The sequence below is a fragment of the Chelonus insularis genome, unplaced genomic scaffold (assembly GCF_013357705.1).
Source record: "Chelonus insularis isolate UGA/USDA-ARS -01 unplaced genomic scaffold, ASM1335770v1 contig_117_pilon, whole genome shotgun sequence".
Lineage (NCBI taxonomy): Eukaryota > Metazoa > Arthropoda > Insecta > Hymenoptera > Braconidae > Chelonus > Chelonus insularis.
The window spans coordinates 804,740-827,589 of NW_023276358.1; the positions used below are offsets into that span (position 1 = coordinate 804,740).

The 22,850-nt window shown below is 30.9% G+C and overlaps 1 protein-coding gene across 2 annotated transcripts; it reads right to left on the reverse strand.

Annotated features, from left to right (window-relative positions):
• Positions 1–479: 479 nt before the first annotated feature.
• On the reverse strand, positions 480–22,843 carry sm (smooth). 2 transcript variants are annotated; one of them, XM_035080159.1, is made up of 10 exons: positions 22,422–22,843; positions 18,042–18,085; positions 17,888–17,957; positions 17,343–17,428; positions 16,131–16,227; positions 13,664–13,727; positions 9,955–10,047; positions 8,537–8,829; positions 7,969–8,452; positions 480–7,489 (listed from the first exon to the last, which is right to left on the reverse strand). In XM_035080159.1, the coding sequence occupies exons 1-10, from the start codon at positions 22,482–22,484 to the stop codon at positions 7,344–7,346; spliced, it is 1,440 nt and encodes a 479-aa protein (XP_034936050.1). In that variant the 5' UTR covers positions 22,485–22,843; the 3' UTR covers positions 480–7,343. The 2 variants fall into 2 exon arrangements, with proteins under 2 accessions (XP_034936050.1, XP_034936058.1); XM_035080167.1 differs by lacking the exon at positions 22,422–22,843 and adding an exon at positions 21,603–22,297.
• Positions 22,844–22,850: the final 7 nt, after the last annotated feature.

Consider the following 22,850-nt stretch of genomic DNA (forward strand, 5'->3'; position numbering starts at 1 on the left):
GCGAGTGAGTGTAAGTGATTACGAGTTATAACACTAAAAAATATTTGAATATACATGAAAAATTATTATTTTTGCACTAAAATATTTTGAGAATGAATGAAAAAAGAACGTGAAATAAAAATTGCCTACAAAAAAAATTAATGAATATCAGGATATCAGATAATTAGTACGTGAAGCTTGAGTGACCAATTATAATGAGATGAAAAAAATGGATACAGTATAAAAGGCGGACAACACATAACCGGAAATGCTCATTTAAATCTTTTGTATTTCATATTTATAGATCCCTAATCGAGTAGGCAATACATTCTTGGCAAATCCGGAAAAACTGATTCCAAAATAGGAACAGATCATTGTGCTGGCTATGTATACAGTGTGCAACTTGTCAAAGACACGTCTTTACGTGTTTTGCTTAACTTTTTTTTTCTTAAACTTCATATCTAGCCTCTCGCTCTCTCTCTTTCGCTCACTCGCTCAAGTATTTTATTAATTCATTTATTATTAATAATAATAATATTATCATTATTATTTTAATTATTATTATTGTTATCATTATTATTATTTTTTAAATCCTTTGTATACTTAGATTTTCATCTAGACAGTGGTACACTTGGTAGGGTGCTCAGGGCTGCTAGGCACAGATAATTGACTCGCAAATAACTCTTTAAACAACATTAGAGCGTACGACATACAGTACAATGCAACGTACGTATATACATTGATTAATGCTCATACTATTTAAATTTTAATGAAGTCATTTATCAATGTACATACATCCACACACATTATTTATTTACGTTTACACGTTAAGTTAAAAATATTATGCATCGCGCGAAATATATGTAAGTGATAGTGAAGAGTCTCTGAGCGCATGTGTTATGTAATTATATATATATATATAAATTTATTTACTTTAATTGAAAAAACTCAGTAATCGACCAAATTCTATTTTCTTACAAAACATTATATTAGTTATTACGAATTTTATTTGTATTTTCATCTATCATTTTAGTACCTTCTATTTTTTTGTTCTTTTTTTTTTCATTTTAGAGATTGCGAAAATATTTCTTGAAAATAGATAAATTTTTTGCTCACTTCAAAAGCTCATAACTTGTGACGAAATAATCATAAAAGCTTTTGCAGGAGAAAAATTGGATTATTGACATCTTCTCTATCAAACTCACAGAAAAAAAAAGTGGTTGAATACAAAAAAGAGCAGACATAGCTTTTCATTTGTGTGTTCTTTTAAACCTTTTCACGATAGTTCATTCACTTGTTATTAGCGTATAAAGTGAGCTGAGTAATTGTCTCTTCAAAGATGAATAGCTCGTTGGCGAAAAAAAAGAGGTGTATGACAATTATGAAGAACAAAAAAGTCAAATAGTGTATATTCTCTTTAACATAAAATTACTGCAAAAAATGATCATGATGTCGACAACTGAGTCCTAGTTAATTTTGTTTTATTTTAGTGTGATGATTGAGTTTTTATTTATGTATATCATTATATTATTGTACTAAATATACCTCTATACTATAGCATTAAAATACATTTAAATTTAAATTTATACGCAACGTACCGCGACATAACGGGCAATATCTCGGCAGTAAAAGCCGTAAATCACCGGATTATTAATTTACATGAATGTCTTTTTGTTTTTTACTCTTTCATAAAGTTCAGACATTCTATATATTTATCAAATAAATAAATCTTATTAACTTTTGGCCCGTTATGACACAGTCCCAAATTCATGTGTAATATAATCAATCACATAATTAATTAATTAATTAGTATGTATAATAATTAATAATAATGGCATATATATAATATATATATTTATATTTATATTTATATAATATATATAATCAATAAATCTTGTTACATCTAGTTTGTCTTTTGACGCAGCGATGGGAAGACAGAGCAAAGACCATAAGGTCTAGATTATTAAGGAAAGGATACAGGACTTCAGGGACGGGTATAAACAGACTTTGGAGAGAAATGTCAATACTCAAATTTGTTTTTTTTCTCTCCGTAGTTCTAAGGACGAGGTCATCTAACATCACTGATAGTCAGTGAACTAAATCTACAAACATTGATATGACAGAAGATAATCTGGATCTAAAACCTGATATGTGGGAGGGGCAGGTATGTCACCGGTAATACTTAGCTTCGCTAAAGGCTTATTGCGTTTCGTTTTCTCTCGCTAATTTTCTTATTTATTTATAATTTTTTTGTTATTTCATTTAACTACAATTCTCTATATGTAAAGGGTATATTGTTGAAATATTGTCCTTTACAAAAAGTTTTACTAAAAAAGATTAATAAAAAACTGCATAGCTAATTATTTATTACTCTTCGAATAATTATAAAGAACTTTCATCATGCCAAGAAGATCATATAAAAAAAATGATTTAATATATTTAAATAAAAAAGAAACTGGACTGCGAGAGAAATCGTTACGTGTCCGGCAGTATTGCACTTTAGCAAAAGTAATGATAATTATAATAACAAAATGTAAGATAATAATAGTAATGTAATAATGTAATAATTAATGAATAAATTTAACGTTAGCATTAACCAATAATGATGCTGATGAATAATGATGTATAATGATGATAATACATAACAATAATAGTAATAATGAATAATGATAATAGCGATATGTTTTCTATCTTCTATCTGCTAACAATAGACATTAATTCTAATACCATTATTTTTTTTGTTTTCAAGACGCAATGTCCACTCAATTATCCATTTTAATTTATATTATTCCAATTTTTTAAAAAAATTGGAATTATAAATAATATTTAACTACAATATCATTCAATAAAAGTGTACCATGCGTTTTCAGATATATACATACAGATGGGATATGCATTAGTTGATGTTTTTGCTTATTTTTTTTCTTTTTCAAACACAAAATCAAACTTTCGCGCACAATTTTTTTAGAATAATTATCGACACAGTTAAAATTCTTTCTTACAACCTTGATGCAATTTACAGGCGTGTGATGATATATATATATATATATATATATTCGAATTTTATTACAATTGATAATCGCCTGTGATTATTTATTATTTTAATATTTATTATCATTTGTTATATTTTATTTTTTGTTTTGTTTATTTATATCAATGACATTCAATATTATGTCATAATGGATTGTTATTAAATACATTTAAAATTTGATTTTGTACATCGGGTATCCCATTCACCGGAAGATAATTATTTAATACTGCATGTAACTGGCACGAAAATTGAAACGATAAATGGTCAAATTTCACTGAGAGAATTTGATTGTTTTTTTTTTTTATGTATATATTATATTAATCAATTGATCAAATTTACAAACAACAATGGTTTTGTTGATTTGAGTATAAAAAACAAATGAATTCATTAAAAATAAAATTTATTGTTTGTAAAATTGAAATAATAATTAGTCTGAATGATGAATATTCTCTCAGTGTCAAGGCTAAACAATCAACGTTAAAATAAACTAATTGAGTAGTAAAATAATAAAATAAGTATTTGCAAATTAATCCATGTATATTCGCATTCTCTACCGGTGTATGGTATAGTCTTCATAAGTATTATGTAGCGTCATTGAATTCACACGCTCTTAATCGAGCCAAGAATAAAATATAATCTCAACTCTTATTACTTTTTACTTTGTCTTTTTTGTTTTATTAAATAATTATATTGATAGTTAACTGTTATACAACTTGATAAGGAGAGCAAATGCAAATTCAATGCTCCGTCAAGAGACGAACCATTTTATGAAATTTTTAATAAATTTCTGTTGACTGTTAGGAGATGCAACGCACTGTCTGCTGAGTATCTTTACATCAATCTATTTAATGTGATTAAAGTTTTCTCTATTATTTGTGTGTTTTTTTTTGCATTTTTAGACAAGTCATTAGCTCAATACAAGTGAGCGTTCGTTGTAATATACACTAAATTGTTTACAATATTATTTATTTAAATTTGTAATACTTAATGTACAAGTGATGTATCAGAAAATAAGCGACAGTCTGGTGTGCAGATATATTGTTGTTGTTTGTTGTATTTTTTTTACTTATTTATGTATTTATGTTAATAAAAAAATTCGCAAATTATTGTAAAATTTTTTTTCAATTTTTAAAATGATTTTTTTATTGAAAACTCGACGCATTAATAAAAGACGGCGACTATTTAATTTATTCTTTTTTGTTTTTTTTACATATCGCTTTGGAGCGTGACTTTAATCACGAGGGCATCGTTTTAACTGTATAGTTATTATAAAGCGTCACAATAACTTTTTTTTTCAGTGTCAGAGTTTAATATAGATAGAAAAAAAAAATTATTCGATACATTCAATTGAAAATAGTGTAATAACTATGTAGATTTTTTTTTGTTATTATTAAATATAGTCCAGATGATAAATCAATTCGATCAGTTGCTAAAAACTTTCCATTATATTATGATAATTATTTAAAAAATGTTTATAAAATATTTGCAACTGATTAATTGCATGATTAATGATATATTGTCGAGTGAATTGTAAAATTGAATAACATTCCAAAAATTATTACTCTCGCCAAAGTATATTTCTCACAGCCGTATCCAAACGATATTTCTATTCATCAAAATATGAATAAAAATTCGAAAAGAAAAAAGAAAGTAAATAAATCAACAATCATGTACCTAAAAGAAACTTTGAAAAAAAAAAATTGAATAAATAGATAAAACATAATTGTAGAGTGTACGTTACATAATAAATTAATTAAATACTAAATTAATAGATTAATAGAATTATTTCAAATATGATACGATACTCTCTTGATTGAATTCAAAAACTCCTAATTATACGTACATCTACAATTATTAATTATTATTATTAATTACGATATGACATTATTCTCGTCATCTAATTTATTCATTTATTTTTATTTTACTCTTAATTTTTTTTTTGTCAAAAATCCACTGAGTTTCTATTATGAATAATTTTTTTTCTCTTTTCTTTTTTTTTTTTTTAAAATCACTTGCTACACTAACCTCTGATATGACTTGATATTACGAATGTGATGTCGCAATAAATTCAAAAATTTCTCAAAACCTAATTTTTTAAAAAACAAAAAAAAAAAATTCTAATGTACAATTCAATTTAAAAAGTAATGTAATTATTACTTCTTTATAAATAGGAATACATGAAGCACATGTAGACGTCCATAGGACGACGTTAATTTTCTAAATTTATCCATTATTTTACTTTTTATTATTTTAGGCTACTTTTAAGCACTTTTCAAAACAATTCCTTTTTTTTTTTTTATCTCAAATCGTCGTTGAAGCTGCCTATATACAATCAGATCCAGGCCACAATTCATTCTTTTTTGTTTACAAAGTACCGATTAAATCCTTGTTTAACAGAGAAAAATCGATACATCCCTATTTAGTATTTTTTCAAGCAAATTTTGTTTTAAAAAAAATACAATCAAATAGTCATCAATATTCTTTGTATTTTTTTATTTAAACAATTTTGCTTGTCATATAAATTAATTTCTTAATTTAAATTCCACTTTCTCACTATGCTTTATCACTTACAGTCATTCTTCATCTCTTTCACGATCAGTGGACGCAGTGCCGACGACTTTTTCTACATTAAGGGTTTTTCTTACAATGCCCTTTTTCCTATTACTTTATACAATTAATTCTGCATGGCCGTTATTGTTTCTACATTACTTTTTACTTTACTCATAGCAGTTGCAGTGTAATTTAGAAGGATAATTGTAGCGGTAAGTCGATTTGGTTCTCTTGGAAAAATTTCTGAGAGATCTAAAACCTTTTTTATTTTTCTTTTTATAAAAACATTCCTTGACCCGATAAAATATTGCCAAGGAATACTAATATACTGTTGTCAAGGTCATATATTGTGTTATATATAAAATTCAATTCACAGTCCGTGATTCGATAAATCGAATAAGAATTTTAGCATCAAGTGCATGATTAATTTTTTAAAATTAATTTTACTTTTTTTTTTTTACTATTTTACTTAATTTTTGTATAATAATTATTTTTTATTTCAAAGTCGATCAGAAATCTGAACACTACAGCTCATTGATAGAGCAGGGAGTGATAGATAATTTTTATTGTTCTTAAATATTAGCAGTCAAGAAGTTGTTTGAATTGATAAAAGATTCGCAACAAATTTTGCCGCATTATTTATATTAATTTAATTTTTCCGTTAAAATTTGTTCCTACTTTAAAATTTTAAATGACATCAGAATTTATTTATATTCTATAATAATAATCTAAATAAAAAAGAAAGAGAAAAAATATTAAAATCAGCGGCAATTCTCGTTGGAAATCGTGCATAAATTGAGAACTAGAGGTTGCTCCAAAAATACGTCGCTTAAAGTCGCATAATCATCGTCTAAATCCAGTTTCCCCGATTAAATCAATATCCAAAACGATGCTCGACAAAATATGATTTATTAGTTTCTGGTATGTTTTAAAACAGTAATGGATCCTGATTTAAGCGGGTGAAAACTCGGCAGTAGTATTTTAACAGCACATGGTTCGCGATTTCATATTGCTCGCCTGAAGTAAGAGATATCTTTCGAACGTAAGAAAAGTCAAACATTCGTTGTTTCAATATCAATTAATTGCCACTTGATATGTATGAGAAAAAAGCAATAAAACATGTGTGGCAAGCTATCACGACGTTGATTATCGATAAATCGGTTCAATTATGAAGAGGCAAAACAAGGAAATCCGAACCACGGCCTACTAGTTAATCAAAAAACGGGAGAGGGACCTCTAGGCATGTCTACATCTGGAGTTTTTTGGTCCAGCCTTGTTAATCTTTTTTTTCTCCTTCTTCTTCTCATCTATTTTTCTTTGTCAGCAGAAAAGTAGAAATCGTGATACTCTTTTATCCGTAGGGCCAGAATGCGGCAAGCGGCTGTGATGGTAATGGAGGAAGTGTTGGAGGTGGTTGTGGTGCTGTTAATGCCGCAGGGGTTGGAAGGGGAGGCACTGATGGAGCAGGTGGTGGCGGCGGAGGTGGTGGTTGATGTGCCACCCTCTGAACGCCTGAATAGATACTTGGTGTCGTGATAAGAAGATGACAGGAAGGTGGGAGTGGAGGAGGTAAAACCGGCGATAAAGCTATGGCCGCTGGTGTAGGATGAACAGTTGTTCCTACCGTGACGCATAATTCATGTAGGCCATATTGACCCTGGGCCTGACCTTGAGAGAGACGATGACGATGGTAAAGATGATTGTGCTGTCGATTTTGCTGATGTTGCTGCGGCTGCGATTGCTGACATTGCTGATACTCATGCTGGCCCTGGAGCTCGCCGTTCTATTCCGAGTCTTGTTGCATTTTCGCGTGACCGTTACCGGGTGAATTGCTCGACGTATTCACACTCGTACTTCCCGGTGGGAAATTTGTCGGTATTGTACGGGATGATGAGAAGCAGAGTTTCATTATGTAAGGAAACTTGCCGTCTAAAAATAGAGAGAAAAAAAAACAATCCATTTAATTCATTTTATTATCGAACATGTGGTGATTAAATATTTATGTTCTCAGGTGGGAAATGACCATTGAATTCAAAAATAGCATTTTAACCAAGTTTGTTAGTTATTTTTAAGCTGATTTATTTATTCTCAATTCAATAATAGTTTTATCTCAGCTCAAAGTCATCAAATTTTTTAATAGGAAAATTTTTTTAACTTTTCCACGTGCTTCTATAGATATATCTCAACTTTAATTAATATTTCTATTCGTAGAAAAAGTCGACTTTCGTTAATCACTATCATCCTGTAAAACTTTCAAATAATATTCATGCTACTTTTATTTTATTTACATTTATTAAAATTTTCTACAACATTTCAGTCAATATGAAACTTTTGAAATTTTTATGATTTTTTTTCGAATCTAGTTGAACGTGTTCATTTTTGCGGATTTCAATTTTAGATGTACTTACTGCTATTCTCAAGGGCGGTATGGTTGCACTCCATTATCGCAGCGACTGCAACTCCGACGCTGCTGAATTCAATAAGACCCGAGGACGATCGTTCAGACTTCAATGGGAATAATTTCACAGTAACAGGCGCTTCAATTCCACGTTCAACAAACACTCTATTTACTGTTTCCTCAGTAAGATCAGGAGGTGTATTGAAGAAATGAACAATTTTTGATGGAGGCTGTATTCTATTTTTATTGGCCATTGCTGGATTTAGGAACCTATTATTTTTGCTTCCAGTAAAGTCCTTAAAACTCGCCGTTTTATCAGGAAGAACATAAGGATTGGTTACGTCAGCTAGAAAAGCTTGTTTAGAGAAGCCAAGTTGAAGTTTACTGTCTGAGCCAATTGTGACATTATTTAAATTTTGCAAGCATCGCTCAACAGCAATACTATCTCCCATTTGAATCATAGCACAGCCTTCTTTTGTCTTTAAAAATTTTACCTGAAATAAAAGTTTTTTTTTTCAATAACATACTGTACAAATAATCTCGAAATAGAATTTAATGTACATAAATCAAGTATTTACCTTTGTAACATTGCCATAGAGGCAAAAGAGATTGAAGAGCTTGTCTGTATTGACTTTGTCAGCTTGTAAACCGTAGACCATCATAACTGAGCCCTGAGTACTCGTCGGTGGCGTTTGTCCAAGACTGGGAACATATCCAGGCCTTGCAGGAGACGGATGAAGTGGCTCTCGGCCACTGAACTCACTCTTTAATCCATACCTCTCAACATAAGGCTCCGCGTACGTCGTTGGGCCATTGAAACCTTCTTCATAGCGGTCGTGACCGGGTGGAAATGCCACTTGTGGCGTCGAGCCTAAAAAGAGAAAAAAAAGTTTAACATCATTAAGTTTTATAAATGAACTAGGGTACTATATGTGCTATTTTAAACTTTCAAAACGTAGAACAAGGTAGTAATAGAGATAAAAAATACTTTCATGATATTTTTCAGATGTTACTGATATTATCTACTGATAATTACTTTAATCTCCTCTTAATCACTAGTGGTAAGTTACACGAACGATTATGTGAGTACTTGGAAAGATAATTTGAAGTAATTAGAGCTTAATTATCATATAAATGATCATTTTGTATTAGTAGTATTGAGCTGTATTTAATGCTTAAACAAAATAATTAAAAAACGATAATAAAAGCTTAGGATCAGCATATAAATAATTTTAATCGGAAAATCTTAATTACATTGAATTAATTAATTTTTTATCAATATTTTGCATTGTTCATACAATAATTAAATGTAAATTGTTTTCGATAGATTATTTCATCTATCTAGATTTATCTCATGCTATACTGAACAGATTTAAATGAAGCTTGCAGCACAGATGTGCATAATATCATTGATTCACGTCAGCTTTTTGTTACATTCCAATATCTCAAATGATTCCAAAGTTATTGAATAAAACCTAGTCGAGGATAAAACTCGTGCTTACTGTAATCATATGAAAACCCTAAGGTAAAAATAATTTTAGACAAGCTAGAATATGTGAGAAATTCTTGAAAAATTAACAGCATCATATTCTACTTTCGTACGTGAGTTATGTACTCATTTTTCACAAATACAACAGAGCATACAATTCTCCGTAGGCTTTATAAAAAATGAAAGATACATTTTGAGTTCAATATATTTCAACGTAAATGCACAATGCATTTGTATTGAAGAAAAAAAATTACCCTTCTTTTAAATATTCAGAATAATCATAAATAACATTATTTCAAGATGATTGAAAATCAATACTTCATTTCTCCATTTAATATTCAAGTATACGGTATTGTCGATTTTCAAGTAAAAAGAAAAATAGCTAAAATATAAAAATATCCTTGAAAATTTATCGTAATACTAATCTTTAAAAGTATTAACATGAATAAGTGAGTTTCAACTAGTACATTATTACTCTACATATTCTACAGTCTTAGCGTAACTCACCATATGGCTGTGGTGCTGCTCCATATCTTGGTTCAGCAAGAAGTGGAGCTGGTCTTCCGTTAGCATTTGATTCATTTTTGTGAGCTCCTGAACCTTGAACAGACGTAATATAATATAATTTAGTCAGAAGTAAGCCTGGTTATCTTGAACAAGCATGCACGATTTATTTTTCTCTGGCTCTTTCTCTTATTCTCCATATAGTAGTCTTGCCATCATCAACAGTAACCACCACCGACACTGTCTGTGTGACCGCGCCTTTAGATATCGATCCGACTCTCATCGCGTTCGTTCAATTTGAACATTTGTTTTTTTTCCGTTTAAATCCTTCCGCTTTATATACTTTTAATCATTATTTATTTCACTTCCTTAGCTTAATCCTTAATCTAGATTGTTTTGTTGGCAAGCAAGCGCATGTACTAACTTACCGTATCAGAAGGCCCAATAATTAAAACTTCCATGTTCGCCAGTGGGACAGAGATCAGGATAAGATGAAGTAGACCTACCTAAAGCTTTCACTCACCGACCCTGACTTGTCCGTGTCAATCCATCATGATCATCATCATCATCATCATCATCGCCTCAAGTCAACAAAGTGATGGCCGCATCTGCACACAGACAAACATTCCAACATAACATCTTTCTCCTGCAATCTTCCGCACTTCCGAATAATCCTGTATTCCGTGAATGTTTTCCAATGTTTGTCGATTATTTCCGGTGTCTCAAAGATCATGGAAAAATTTTGTTTAGCTTCTATTGCCCATATTTGCGTGTTCTTTTACAATTTTTCTATTTTTTATTTTTTATCAATAGTGTGAATGAACAGGGAAATAAATGGCAAGCGAATTTTCCCGACAAAAAAATTTTTTCAAACAAACTTTTTTTTATGCATATATTACTTTTTGCTCTCTCTCGAATCTCTCGGTAAATTCATGGCGGGGCGATAGGTTGATCAGTCGAATGTTTGTCTGTGAGTGCATTGGTAGCCTTTGCAAAGAATGGCACATAACATTTTGTTGTGATTATAATTATTTTATTAATTATTCAATTAATTACTAAACACCATCATTAATATTCTGCGTGTACATAACGCATTTATGTACCTAATTAAAGCACATATATGCCAAAAACGTGTAAATGTTTTTTATTATTTTTATTCTAAAATTGTAAATCGTTATTGTTGTTGTAGTTGTAGTTGTTTTTTTACTATTAATTAGTTGTAATTAGTTGATTTACATGAGAGTTATTTCGTTTCTTGTTGTTTGACAGTCGATGCTGGTGAATGGCGGGTCCGGTGGATCTACACTTGACGTTAAATGTGTTACATATGTGAGAATCTTGTGAAATATGTGATAATTACGCAACTAATTAGTCTTTTATTTATTTTGTTTTTTTTTTTATTTCAATTTATCATTCTGGCTTTCGTCTCTTTATCTTTTCATTCATTTTCACTCGTCCGTAGTTTTTTTTTGTCATATCCATCCCTTCTGGCACTCGCTTTTTGTATAAATAACTTTCTTTTGCTTCCTTTACGCCTCGGTCGACTCTTCAAGCGGTAATTGACGGCACGATTCTTGAAAGCATCTTTCACTAAACTACAAGTTTGAAAAAAAAAAAAACGAAATAAATTTTTCCTTAATGAAAGAAAACAAAAACGAAAAAAATCTGAAGAGTCTACCGCGTAATCTGTTAACATCTTCCGATTCTTAGCAGCTAGTATGTGTCTCTTGTGTGTGCTAATAAAATAGATCGTCAGTTAATCTTTTTTATTTCTCCATTAATGTTGAGAGTTAAGTGCTTGCTTTAATATTATATAATACTTTGTGTATCCTCTTTTTCATCGAATAGCGCGGGTGAACGTTGTTTATATAAATTTGTCATTTCGTAATGTTGTTTGATGATGTTTCGAGTTAGAAGCCAGTGGTTTTCGTGGTGTTCAAGTTAATATGTACATAGGAAATATCCATCAAGTGTTGTGACAAGTAGCTCACTAAATTATTCAACAAAGAAAATATATATATATATATATATATATATATATTCCATTATCGTACGCGATAACAATGTGTGTATACTCTTGTCTTTTGTGTAAATCTGGAAGCTTAATGCGACAACGTAATGATTCACTAAATTTTTATTTATATATATAAATCAATAAAATATATAGAAAAATATAAAGACACAGTTATTATAAATATTTCACTCATATATGCCCAGAGTTAAGTTTGCGAAAAGAATTTATTAATTTATTTTTTAAATATTTGGTTTATTATTCATTTATTATCAGAGTTAATAATTAATTTAAATATTAGCTTTATGAAAGAAAAAAAAAATTATTGAGCTAAATTTGTAGAATGAGTTAAACTTTTTATTAAATAATAATAATTCTTCTTCCTAACGTAACGAGACTCTAAATTTTATGGTAATTATGAACGATTGATATTAAAAAAGATAATTAAGTTCAGTTATTAGTGTCCATAAAAATTCTATTAAATTTAATTTCTCATATAGAAACTTTTCTATTTTATATTTTTAAATTAGTGCTAAATATTATCTTCTGCATTATGATTATTTAATAGCCTATAAAAACAAACTATCTGATGGAATTTTAATCTAAATTTGTTACCTAAAAATAATTTTTTTTATGAAAACCTTCATATTTCAATGAAAATGATTAAAAAAAAAAAAAAATGATTTTATGAACTGTCAAAAAGAACTCTACCATTTCAATCATTTAATCTCGCATTTCTTCTGAAATACTACTCTCTAGATAAAAAACGTAATAGTTTGTAAATTTTTTTATCTTTGACATATACGATTATTTTTTAGCTCAACAATTTTTTTCTTTGAAAACTGTTCTCTCCAACGAGCTAAGCTTCGGTATTAAAGAGAGCAAAAAAACGATATACATTATCTTTTATCAATGGCTTAATGTCATAAAAAAAAAGATTTGGGCGTATATAAGTTAATAAAACTCTACAAAATGCTTCCATGCGACAATAAAATAGTGTAACAACAACCAAGGCATGTGTAGAATGATAAGAGTAATGGTTTTGTCTATGTATAAAGTATAGATATCTAGTCATGGATTCACGTAAGCTTGTCTCCCATCAAAGGACAATGTCGGGGGAGTTGATGCAGCAGAAAATACCGATGAGAGAAAGAGCAAGAGACGTTGGACTGGATACATAGAGCTAGTGTGAGAGTTTGAAATTGGGATAAAATCAGAGGCGTGGTCAAAATGTCGTAGGTGGATGTCTAAAAAAAATAATTGGCATTACGTTTATTCGCGCGGTTGGTCTAGGGCGGCGTGTCTGCATGTGAGACAACCGTGACGTTCTGCCAATTCGGAACTAGAAGTGTTTTGCTACAAGGCAATAGGACAGTTCCGCCCCAAAATGTTCCAATTCAATGGATGTCAAGTAAGCAGGCAGGCAATACAGGTTCACTGATAGACAGAAGGCGGCTAATGGCGATAAAAGTGTTGGTGCACGTCAGGGGAAATAGAGGTAGAAAGTAGTGCGGGTTGGAAATAGATGATGAGGACGATAGAGCAGGGAGGTGCGAGGAAAACTACGACGAGAATAGCAGCATCAGTTGCAGCATTGGCGAAATATTGATGGTAAAGAGTAAGTAAAAAAAAAAGTAAAATACAAGGGAAAATGTCAGTTGGTCTTCACTGCAGCTTGAGAGAGAGAGCACTAAAGCTTACCAAGGGTTGGTGTCGTATAATCCCAGCTCTCAGTATCGTTCTTGTATACGTTCAACTTCGTAGGCTGCAACATTTAAAAGTAATGAGTTAGAATCACAAATAAATCAACATTGAGTAAAATACATTGTATCACTTATCATTTGTTCACTATACATTCAGTGCCAGAGATAGAATTGATTCTACTTATAACACAGTCACTTCTACTTTGAATGCACTCAGTTGACTATTTTTAATGATACCTTTTTACAGAGATGGTTACCGTATTGTTTAATAAAAAAATTAAGTACTTAAGTTTCTGAATAGAATTAATTATTGTAATACTATAAGATAATACAACTGACTGAGTTATTATAGTTAATTTCAATGTACAAAAGGTAATCATGTATTGTTACTGTGACTATAACTGATATTATCTCTAACATAGTTGACATCATTGTCAAGTTAACCAAGTGTATAGTGCAAAATAAACAAGTTTTTCGATAAAAATTTCATTTTTAATCTCAAGTTTGAAAACTTGTAGACTATTTGTTCAATCGATAATGTGAAAATTTTTTATTTTAAAAAATAGCACTCTTTAACTTTGGTACATCGTATAAATCATGAGGCTTAAAGTAATATATTCCTGACCTAACTTCATAAAACTTTGAATACTCAGAAAAAAAATGAGTGGATCTATTTAGATTTAAAGAGATTTTTGGACATATCTGTATGAATTATTTAAGATCATTGAGCCTTAAATATTTTCACATTTTTCAGGATTGAAATAGACTTAAAATAATGAAGCCTTGACTAATAACATTTCTCCTCGACGCGGCTTTTGAATATTAATTTAAAATCGATCTATAAAATTGATGCCACTTTTTTTATTGAATAATAAATTTAAAGATGCCGAAGAAGATTTATGATGATGAGAAAATACTATGATGGATTTTTTATTTTAAAAATTGAGAGCTAATTAGATTTACTCGTTTTTCCGGCATTGCTATAATAAAGTCATGAATCATTTGAAAATTAAATCACCGTTTAAAATCGTTAGAAGTAGCGTAATCTCTTAAATAAAATTTGGAAATTAAACTTGGAACATGAATAAATTCTTTAACTCAGTATAATGAGGAGAAAACTAGCTGAATATCGTTGAATAAAAAAACCTATGAATGCAGCATTTCAAGTCCATACTTTGAACGATTCAGAATATGCATATATATCTTTGAAACTTTTTGCGATAATTTGCTCACTCGTTATATATGCGAGCATTCATTAAGTGAGCATAAAATTTGAGCTTTCATGGCTAATAAATTAGAAAATTGTCTGTCATGCATTAAAAAATATTTTTAAATGCCCTATACATTTATTTAAAAAATAAACTATTATCTCTCGTCGTCATCGATCCTCATTTAGCTAATTTAAATTGCTTTCTAACAAACACTCTCTGATAAAAAAATGTGACATCATTAATTTTCCAAAATTAACGACTGTTTGAAGTTTAAATGACATGTTATTTTCTAAACATCTTTACTTCGCTAAACACTAACAACGTAAGTTCATCAATAATATCTATAAATATTCTTTATCCATGTTAAATATTTGACGTAAATATTAATGAAAAATAATTTATTCGACAGCCAAGAGCAAATGGTTTTATTAGCTTGTATTGTAAATATGATTTTGACAAATATTGTAAATATTATAGACTATTACTGTCGAGTAATGTGTAAGAAATTACAAATAGAGACGCAAAAGAGAGCTATGACAAATTGTCAAAACGCGTGTCGTGTGGGTGTGAGATTCATACAAGCTCCAAGTTCGAGATACGTAGGTAAAGTGAGGATAGAAAAAGAGAAAGAAGAAGTTAGTGGAATATTTGAAACTGTACAGAGATGCTGGAGCATCCCTGTCACATCAACGTCATGTCTCGGAAATACTTGGTCTATATCTGTCTCGCGTACACCAACTGCTGGATGTTAAATCACAGACACCATCAAAAATACCATTTATAAGTTTGATCTATCATTAAGTTGATTATCATTATAAGTTTCGAGTGTCTGGTTGATGATTATAGGCTATACATCTTGGCCATCAACCGTTTACGGCTGTTATTGTTGAAAGAATGCGCCTCGACATTTAGTTGGGAGGCAACCCCTGCTCGCCGAATCATCCAAGTATTTTTGGCAGGCACTCACGTGCCTCCTAGACCGCCAAACCGCTAAATCGCCTAGCATATAACCCAGCGTGAGGCATTAAACGAGAGTATTAATTCAAGCGGCTGGCAGACGTTGAAAGACGAGCCAACGAATTTGCAAACTTCTTCTCCTTCTCTTATATATATTTTACTAGATCTTCTTTCTCATTTTCATCTACTCTTGTTGCTCTTGACTGTCGATCGATAATTTGCGACCTGCGTACCCGTTCGTTGAAAAACTTTTTTCAACTTTAAATAAACCTCTAACTCTTAACTCCTTTTGCTCACCTTTGCAAAGTCAATCTTCAATGTGCAACAGCCCGAGTAAATGTCCGCACCATGGAGGGTCTCTTTCGCTCGTGTCGCTGACTCGACTGAGTCAAACGTAACATCAGAATCATATCGTCAAGGATTTATACACCTTCAACTCTATTTTTTAATACTTTTGGAAAGTATTCTTTCATAGAATTCTATTTCATACATTTTTAAAAATATGTTTTTTAAAACTTAAAATAAGAACTTTTTTAGATAAAAAAAAAAAAAAAGATTTCAATTATAACTGATAAAATTTGTCTCAACAAAACGATGAGTAATTAAAGAGAAAGATTATTCTTCATTCGATTCAATGAATATTGAATTGAAATTGAAATAAACTTTTAAAACTTTCTACATATTCTCATTGATATATTTATGGTTGAAATGTTCCAACATATTAAATGAATTTCTTCCAAATACTTTTATCGATTAAAACTTTTGAACAGTTTTTCTCGATAAAAAACTTTTAATATCTGTACGATTGTTGTGTTTAAAAGTAATAACGATAAAGATATTTTTGATAGTTTCACTTACTTTAACAGTTTATATTTTATAAAATTTTATTTACTTTCTCGCGGTGTTTTTCCATCAATAAATGAAAGATAAAGAAGAATGTAATTCAAATTCATGTTACATTTTTTAACAGCAAAAAATTTAGTCCTATTGTGTATTCCATTCCACGCAATAACCACATTCAAACTGAATGAGAATCTCGCCCTATTCAAAGTTGCGAGTGATGCAATTATTCACGCCACGAGAATGCGCTTCTTCTCCTACGTCGTGTATGAGTCAATTGTACATCCATATATCATATTGAAAAAAGCAAATAAAAATAAGGGTGTTAAATATTTGTGCTGTATGAACACGCGAGACTCATCGAATAAAAAAATATTATTGAAAATGAAACTGATAAAATCAATGAAAGTATACAGCAATAAAAATTAATCTAAATAAATTTAATAATTGTTTAATGCCTGAAGATATGTAGAAAGTTAAAATAATAATTATAAATATTTTTTTTCCCCATTGAATTTGCTGATAAAAATTTTATCTTTTTTCTCATTAAGAATATAAAATGTGATAAATCTTTTATAAATATTTGCAAAATAGCTCTTTCAAGTAAATAAAGATAATCTGTTGAATTAGAGAAAAGATAAGAATAAAAGTTTAGGTTGAAAAGGATATTCGACCATAGCTTGTACGCCATTTTTCTTGAAGATAACAATACGTTGTACCTGGCCACTGGGTGCACTAATCGTGTGTAATACTTCCTGCAACAGATGGTAGAAATGAACATTAACCAGAGCGATATTAGCAGTATTTACTTGTATCGCGAGATAGTAAATGCTATTTCAAGAGGAAGACATTCTCCATCTGCTATCTCTTTTTCATTCTGACAGTCGCTTGACCTCGCTCAACTGAATCCAGACAACGCTGTCGTCTTAGACGAGAAATGAGCTGTCGTTATGCCTCAAAGTCATTCAGGAATTTGCAATGGTATTTAAAATTGATCCACGTGGACTATAACATCTTATGTTTGCTTAATATACATTAGAATCTAGCTAGTCGACACTTGTCACAACATAATCCGGAAAATCTTAAGACATTTAGTGTTGTAAGTGAATTGAGGTACAGACTGAGAAAGTATGTAGACAATAAATAGTCATCACAGTCGTCATTACTCTTGAAGTAACAACTTTACTTGTAAAACATCATTTTTGGCTACTTACAACGGTGATTGGATAGACTGGATTGATTATTGTAAATAGTAAAACGTGGTTTGGTTTGTTATTGTCCTCCCTGAAAACACGAAATAAATATTTATGAAATACACACTATAAATATAAATAAGATATGTTGAAATGCCATGATAAATATCAATACCTTTTGCGACGGGGCTCGTCGCCATATCCACTGTACTCGTGATTCTGAAATTTTAAGAATCAGATTTAATTCATGGACAACTTGCTGATAACGTGATTCATAATAATGACGGTCGCATGGACGAACAAATATATAAATATCTATGGAAATTTTTCCATTTTGATGCGGAAAAAGGGAATGAATATATGTAACTCCGAAATTTCCATATTGTTTTTTCACATCACTTTCGTTTGAATTAAAATCATTCAATGTCTCTAGAAATCTGTAATCATCACTATTAATTATTTTTTATTTCATCAATTCATCAGATGTGATTTCAATTGATTCATTGACATAAATGATATATATTTTTTTCTTTGCACTGAGAGAATTCAAACTCATATTCTATCTTCAATTCCCACAAGAGGAATGAAAGACAAGTTACTCTATAAAGTTTCAATCTAACTGTATAAATAATAAATAAGATAATCATTCATGAATAAATTTATTTATTTATAAAGAAGCTTTGATAAAAATTTCAATTTATAATTTATCCTTCATTTCCCTTTAATATCATTTTGGAGTTAAATTAATATCGATTACCTATATGAACTTTCGGAGCAATTTTAAGGAAAAGTAGTTATTAAAATGAAAATAAAATTTTTAATAAATGTGGTAGAGTATACAGGATGATAATAATTGATCTCATTCATTTGTTTAAAATGTAATCATTTAGATAGAATTCAATAACGAAATTTTTTGAATAGCACAAGACTGGCACTTAGCTTCTCAAACGCTTCAATATAAAACTTGATCCTTTTAGATTTAGTCTCTTCTTCCGCATCTTCTATTCAGACTATAATTTATAGAATAATTTGTCTAAATTCCTAACTTTTTCTCTGATAATTATACATTTAAATCAAATCCCCGGGCCAACCTATTCCGTCGTGTCGTCTTTGTCGTCGTTCGTGGTTCGTTTTATCCCCGCGTTACCGCAAATTCCCGATCCAAATTTACAAATCCGGCCAACGTCTACTCCGTTTACCCTCAATAAAATCGTACGTGGACCTCATCCAACCGGTCGGAGATGAGATTCCTCAACAAACGATCATAAATTTGACAATGGATGGGTGCAAGTTTCACAGCATAGTCTGTTAACATGTTGGATTGCATCACAGAGGTGGATGATCAGCAACAGGGTTTTCGGAGGTCATGTTGAACACAAGATGGGGATATAAAGAAGGAGTTGCAACAGGAGAAAATGGAGAAAGGGTATAGGAAGGAGTATACGAGAGCTATTGCCATTGGCGAATTGCCAAGCACGCGCCAATAAAGAGATTAGCAACGAAAACAATGTTTACGTTTTATTGCGACGTACCAAAAGCTTCTTGATTCACTAGCACGTTGTTCGCGGTCTTAAAATGCGTTGAAAGCACTTGACTATCGTTCTATACAACATTCTAAGACGCTTTCTAATCCTCGTTGACGTGACCCACGACTGGCAGTCATACGACTATCAAGTTGTTGCGCATAAAAAATAAATGTCGTGAACTAAACTAACTACATTTATAAAACCTCCTTGTCTTCTATGTGTCGTCTATGCATTTCTATTATTAACTCGCTGATATGTCGAGACTATACAGAACGACATTCAGAAGACAACAGTGAGTACAATGACACGCAGATGTAATCAGATCAGGCTTCGTTATCAAACTTGTATATTGTACTGTTAAGATAATAGAGATTGTAAGAACAAAGTTCAAACTTTGATGAAACTATTGAGTTTCACGACTGTCAGTTTTCATTATCCGTTATTACATTGTCTCGAAAATAAATTTCAACCAAATTATTTCAATGTCTACCCTTTTTTTTATTATATTTCAAATAGACTTTTCCTCATACTCTCCTATAAAAAATCCATTTATTTTTTTGCATCTATCAACGTCAAGAATTCATATTGAATTTCTTTACAAAACTGAAACATTTTTTTGTTTTCCTTTCATTTATTCGGTGAACCAATGATTTAGTAATTATCTAATTCATCAATATAACAGCTCTAAAATTAAACATAAGCACATGTGTGCGTCAATTAATAACAAGTTCCATTTAATTTTAATGAGCTTTTGGTATAATGAATGATGTGAATTGACGAGAATATAGGTAGTTAATGTTTTCAATCGATAACTATACCTAACAATTACATGTGCTTAATGATTACAACAGAATTTTATATTAAAAATAATTTATTTACGGTAAAAAAAACAAATCATGTATTCATCCAATATAAATACGAACTTGGAAATGTTTTGCAATATTTAATGTGTTTATTATGCTCCTTGATTGTTTTTTTTGGCTACTTTTACTACTCAATTAACATCTATTTAAAAACAAAATCATGCATTTATTTGTATTCCCAATAAATTTTATATCGTTGTTTTCTTTTTTTTAATCAATCTTATCTTCATCATAAAATATGTTTGATTTTATCAATAAAGATATCAATATGCCTGAGCGTTTCTAATCGTTTTTATTCGCTAACAAGTTAAATTTCAATTCAAATACAAACTAAAGTCAAAAATGATTTGATTAGAATTGATTGCTATTTTAAAAGTAAGTTGAAATTGAACTAAATATAAACTTACTGAGGGAAATGAAGCATTTGACCTAAAAAAAAAAAATCAAAGTAAATATTCTAACCGAATGAAATCATTTTCATACATTCGTCAGAGCGATTAATCGAACGAATAAAAGCATTAATTATCGATTCTATTGACGCACAAGCGCGTGCGCCATTTGTAGCATATGCGCATATGCCTTTACATTGGACAGGTAATGAATATTTTGGTCGTCATGACACATCAAAGAAATGAACAATTGCCGGAGACAATTTTAAGCTCTCGTCGAGAATCATTCAGGATATAACACGACATGACACGAGATTTTTAGATAATCCAATGATTTATGTTTCATTTACATCATAATAATTGTCATGTTCACTATCAGCTAATCAACTACTCCCTTGTAATTACATACAATTGTTATCATATATAGATTACAAGTTATAACAAATTGTCGTCTGAATAAAACTATTAATAAAAAAATTATAATAGAAGTAGACAAAAAAAAACGACAGCTGAGTTTAATGATGGTGAAATAGTTTTAGACATCTGCTGATGACTGACACTTGTGATGTCAAGTGTAACAAATTAACAGGAGAAATAGCAGATAGCAGAGAAAACACGCGATTATTGTTTGATTATAGGTATATAAAAGGGTCGATACACGATGCATTTCACGGTCGATTCATACAATCAGAGCAATTTTTTCTGTGTTTATCTACTTGATTTGTTTATACGGAAATATAAATGGACAAAATGACCATTGATTATGTATTTAAACTTAACTAGCGATTGATTGTTTATTTGTTGGAATGATAATTATTGTATCGATGTCAATGTTTAATTAATGAATGAATGTTATTAGTAAAAAATGATTGGGTTGATGAAAATGGTATTCGAACAGAAGAAAACGTCTAGAGGAAGTTATCGTCGAGCGACCGGCTTCGCGAAATAATCAATATACCTCCATGACAAGAGAGCGGCGGGGCCGCCGCCACGCAGGGATAACAGGTTGTCGACTCGATGACGAAGAAGAGGATGCAGCTACGACGATGCTGACGGCGACGTCGAGGACGACGATCACAAGACGACCAAGACGACGTTGGACTTGCGTTTTCAATGGTTAAACAAAACACTATGAGCTTTTATTTATTATTCATTATTTTTCCTTAATTAATCGTTCAATTTTTACTTTTTTACATTGTTATGTTTTTTTTGTTGTTTTTTTTTTTCTTTTGGTTTAACACGTTTGACTTGCGCGATCGATACTCTTGACGATGAGGACTTTTGTTTTATTTACTTAATAATCTTTTCTTCCGACTTTTGTATTATATGCATTGAAGGGTCCAGAGAAATGGCGACGATAAAGCGCGCGATATGACCACCGAGAACGTTGTGATTGTTATGAGATTGCGTCTAAGTTTGTGAGTAAGTTTATGTTCAGAAGCAAAAATTAAGTGGACAAGAGAGAAAGTGAGAAAGAAAGAGATAAAGAGAAAGATAGAGAGTGTGTAAAGGAGTGAGAGAAAAAGAGAATGATGAGGGCAGATTTAATGAAGATAAATTAGCAGGAAATTAAATAACAGTAGATTAAAAAAGATTGATTTTTGAATATTTAAATGAAATAATGATGAAAAAAAGAACTTTGAAAGTATATATCTTAATAATTTTTTTTTTTTTTGGTAAAAAATGAACTGTATGAGATGGTAAATGCTCGACGAGTGTTTGAATCGAATAAAAAAAAAAGGTACGGCGGTTTTTACGGTGTCTGGAAGCTCCTCACCCTGTGACCGGACTCCTCGAGCCGCTGCCTCTTCGAATGAGGTCCGTCCCCATTGAACGCCATCCTGTCTCTCGGAAACCGAGGAAGATAAAACACACTTCGCACCTCTCGCTACCGTACTTCTGACAGGTCTTGCGGCCACCGACTTTATTTGGGGAAAAGTAGAACGATTATGTACCAAGGGAGAAACAGGAGAAGGAGTAGGAGGAGGAGAGGGACAAAGAATCGGACAACGAACGCGACGTGCCACGAACGTACCGAATCGCGGACGATGTTCGTCCGACGAACACGCGAACGGTTTGAGGGAGACTGGAATCAGGAACGCACTGAGATACGATCAACTGTAATATCGATATCAAACGACGACTAATGGAAACCGGGAAAAACGCCCCGACGAATCGGAGCGGACTGCCACGAACTGGACTGAAT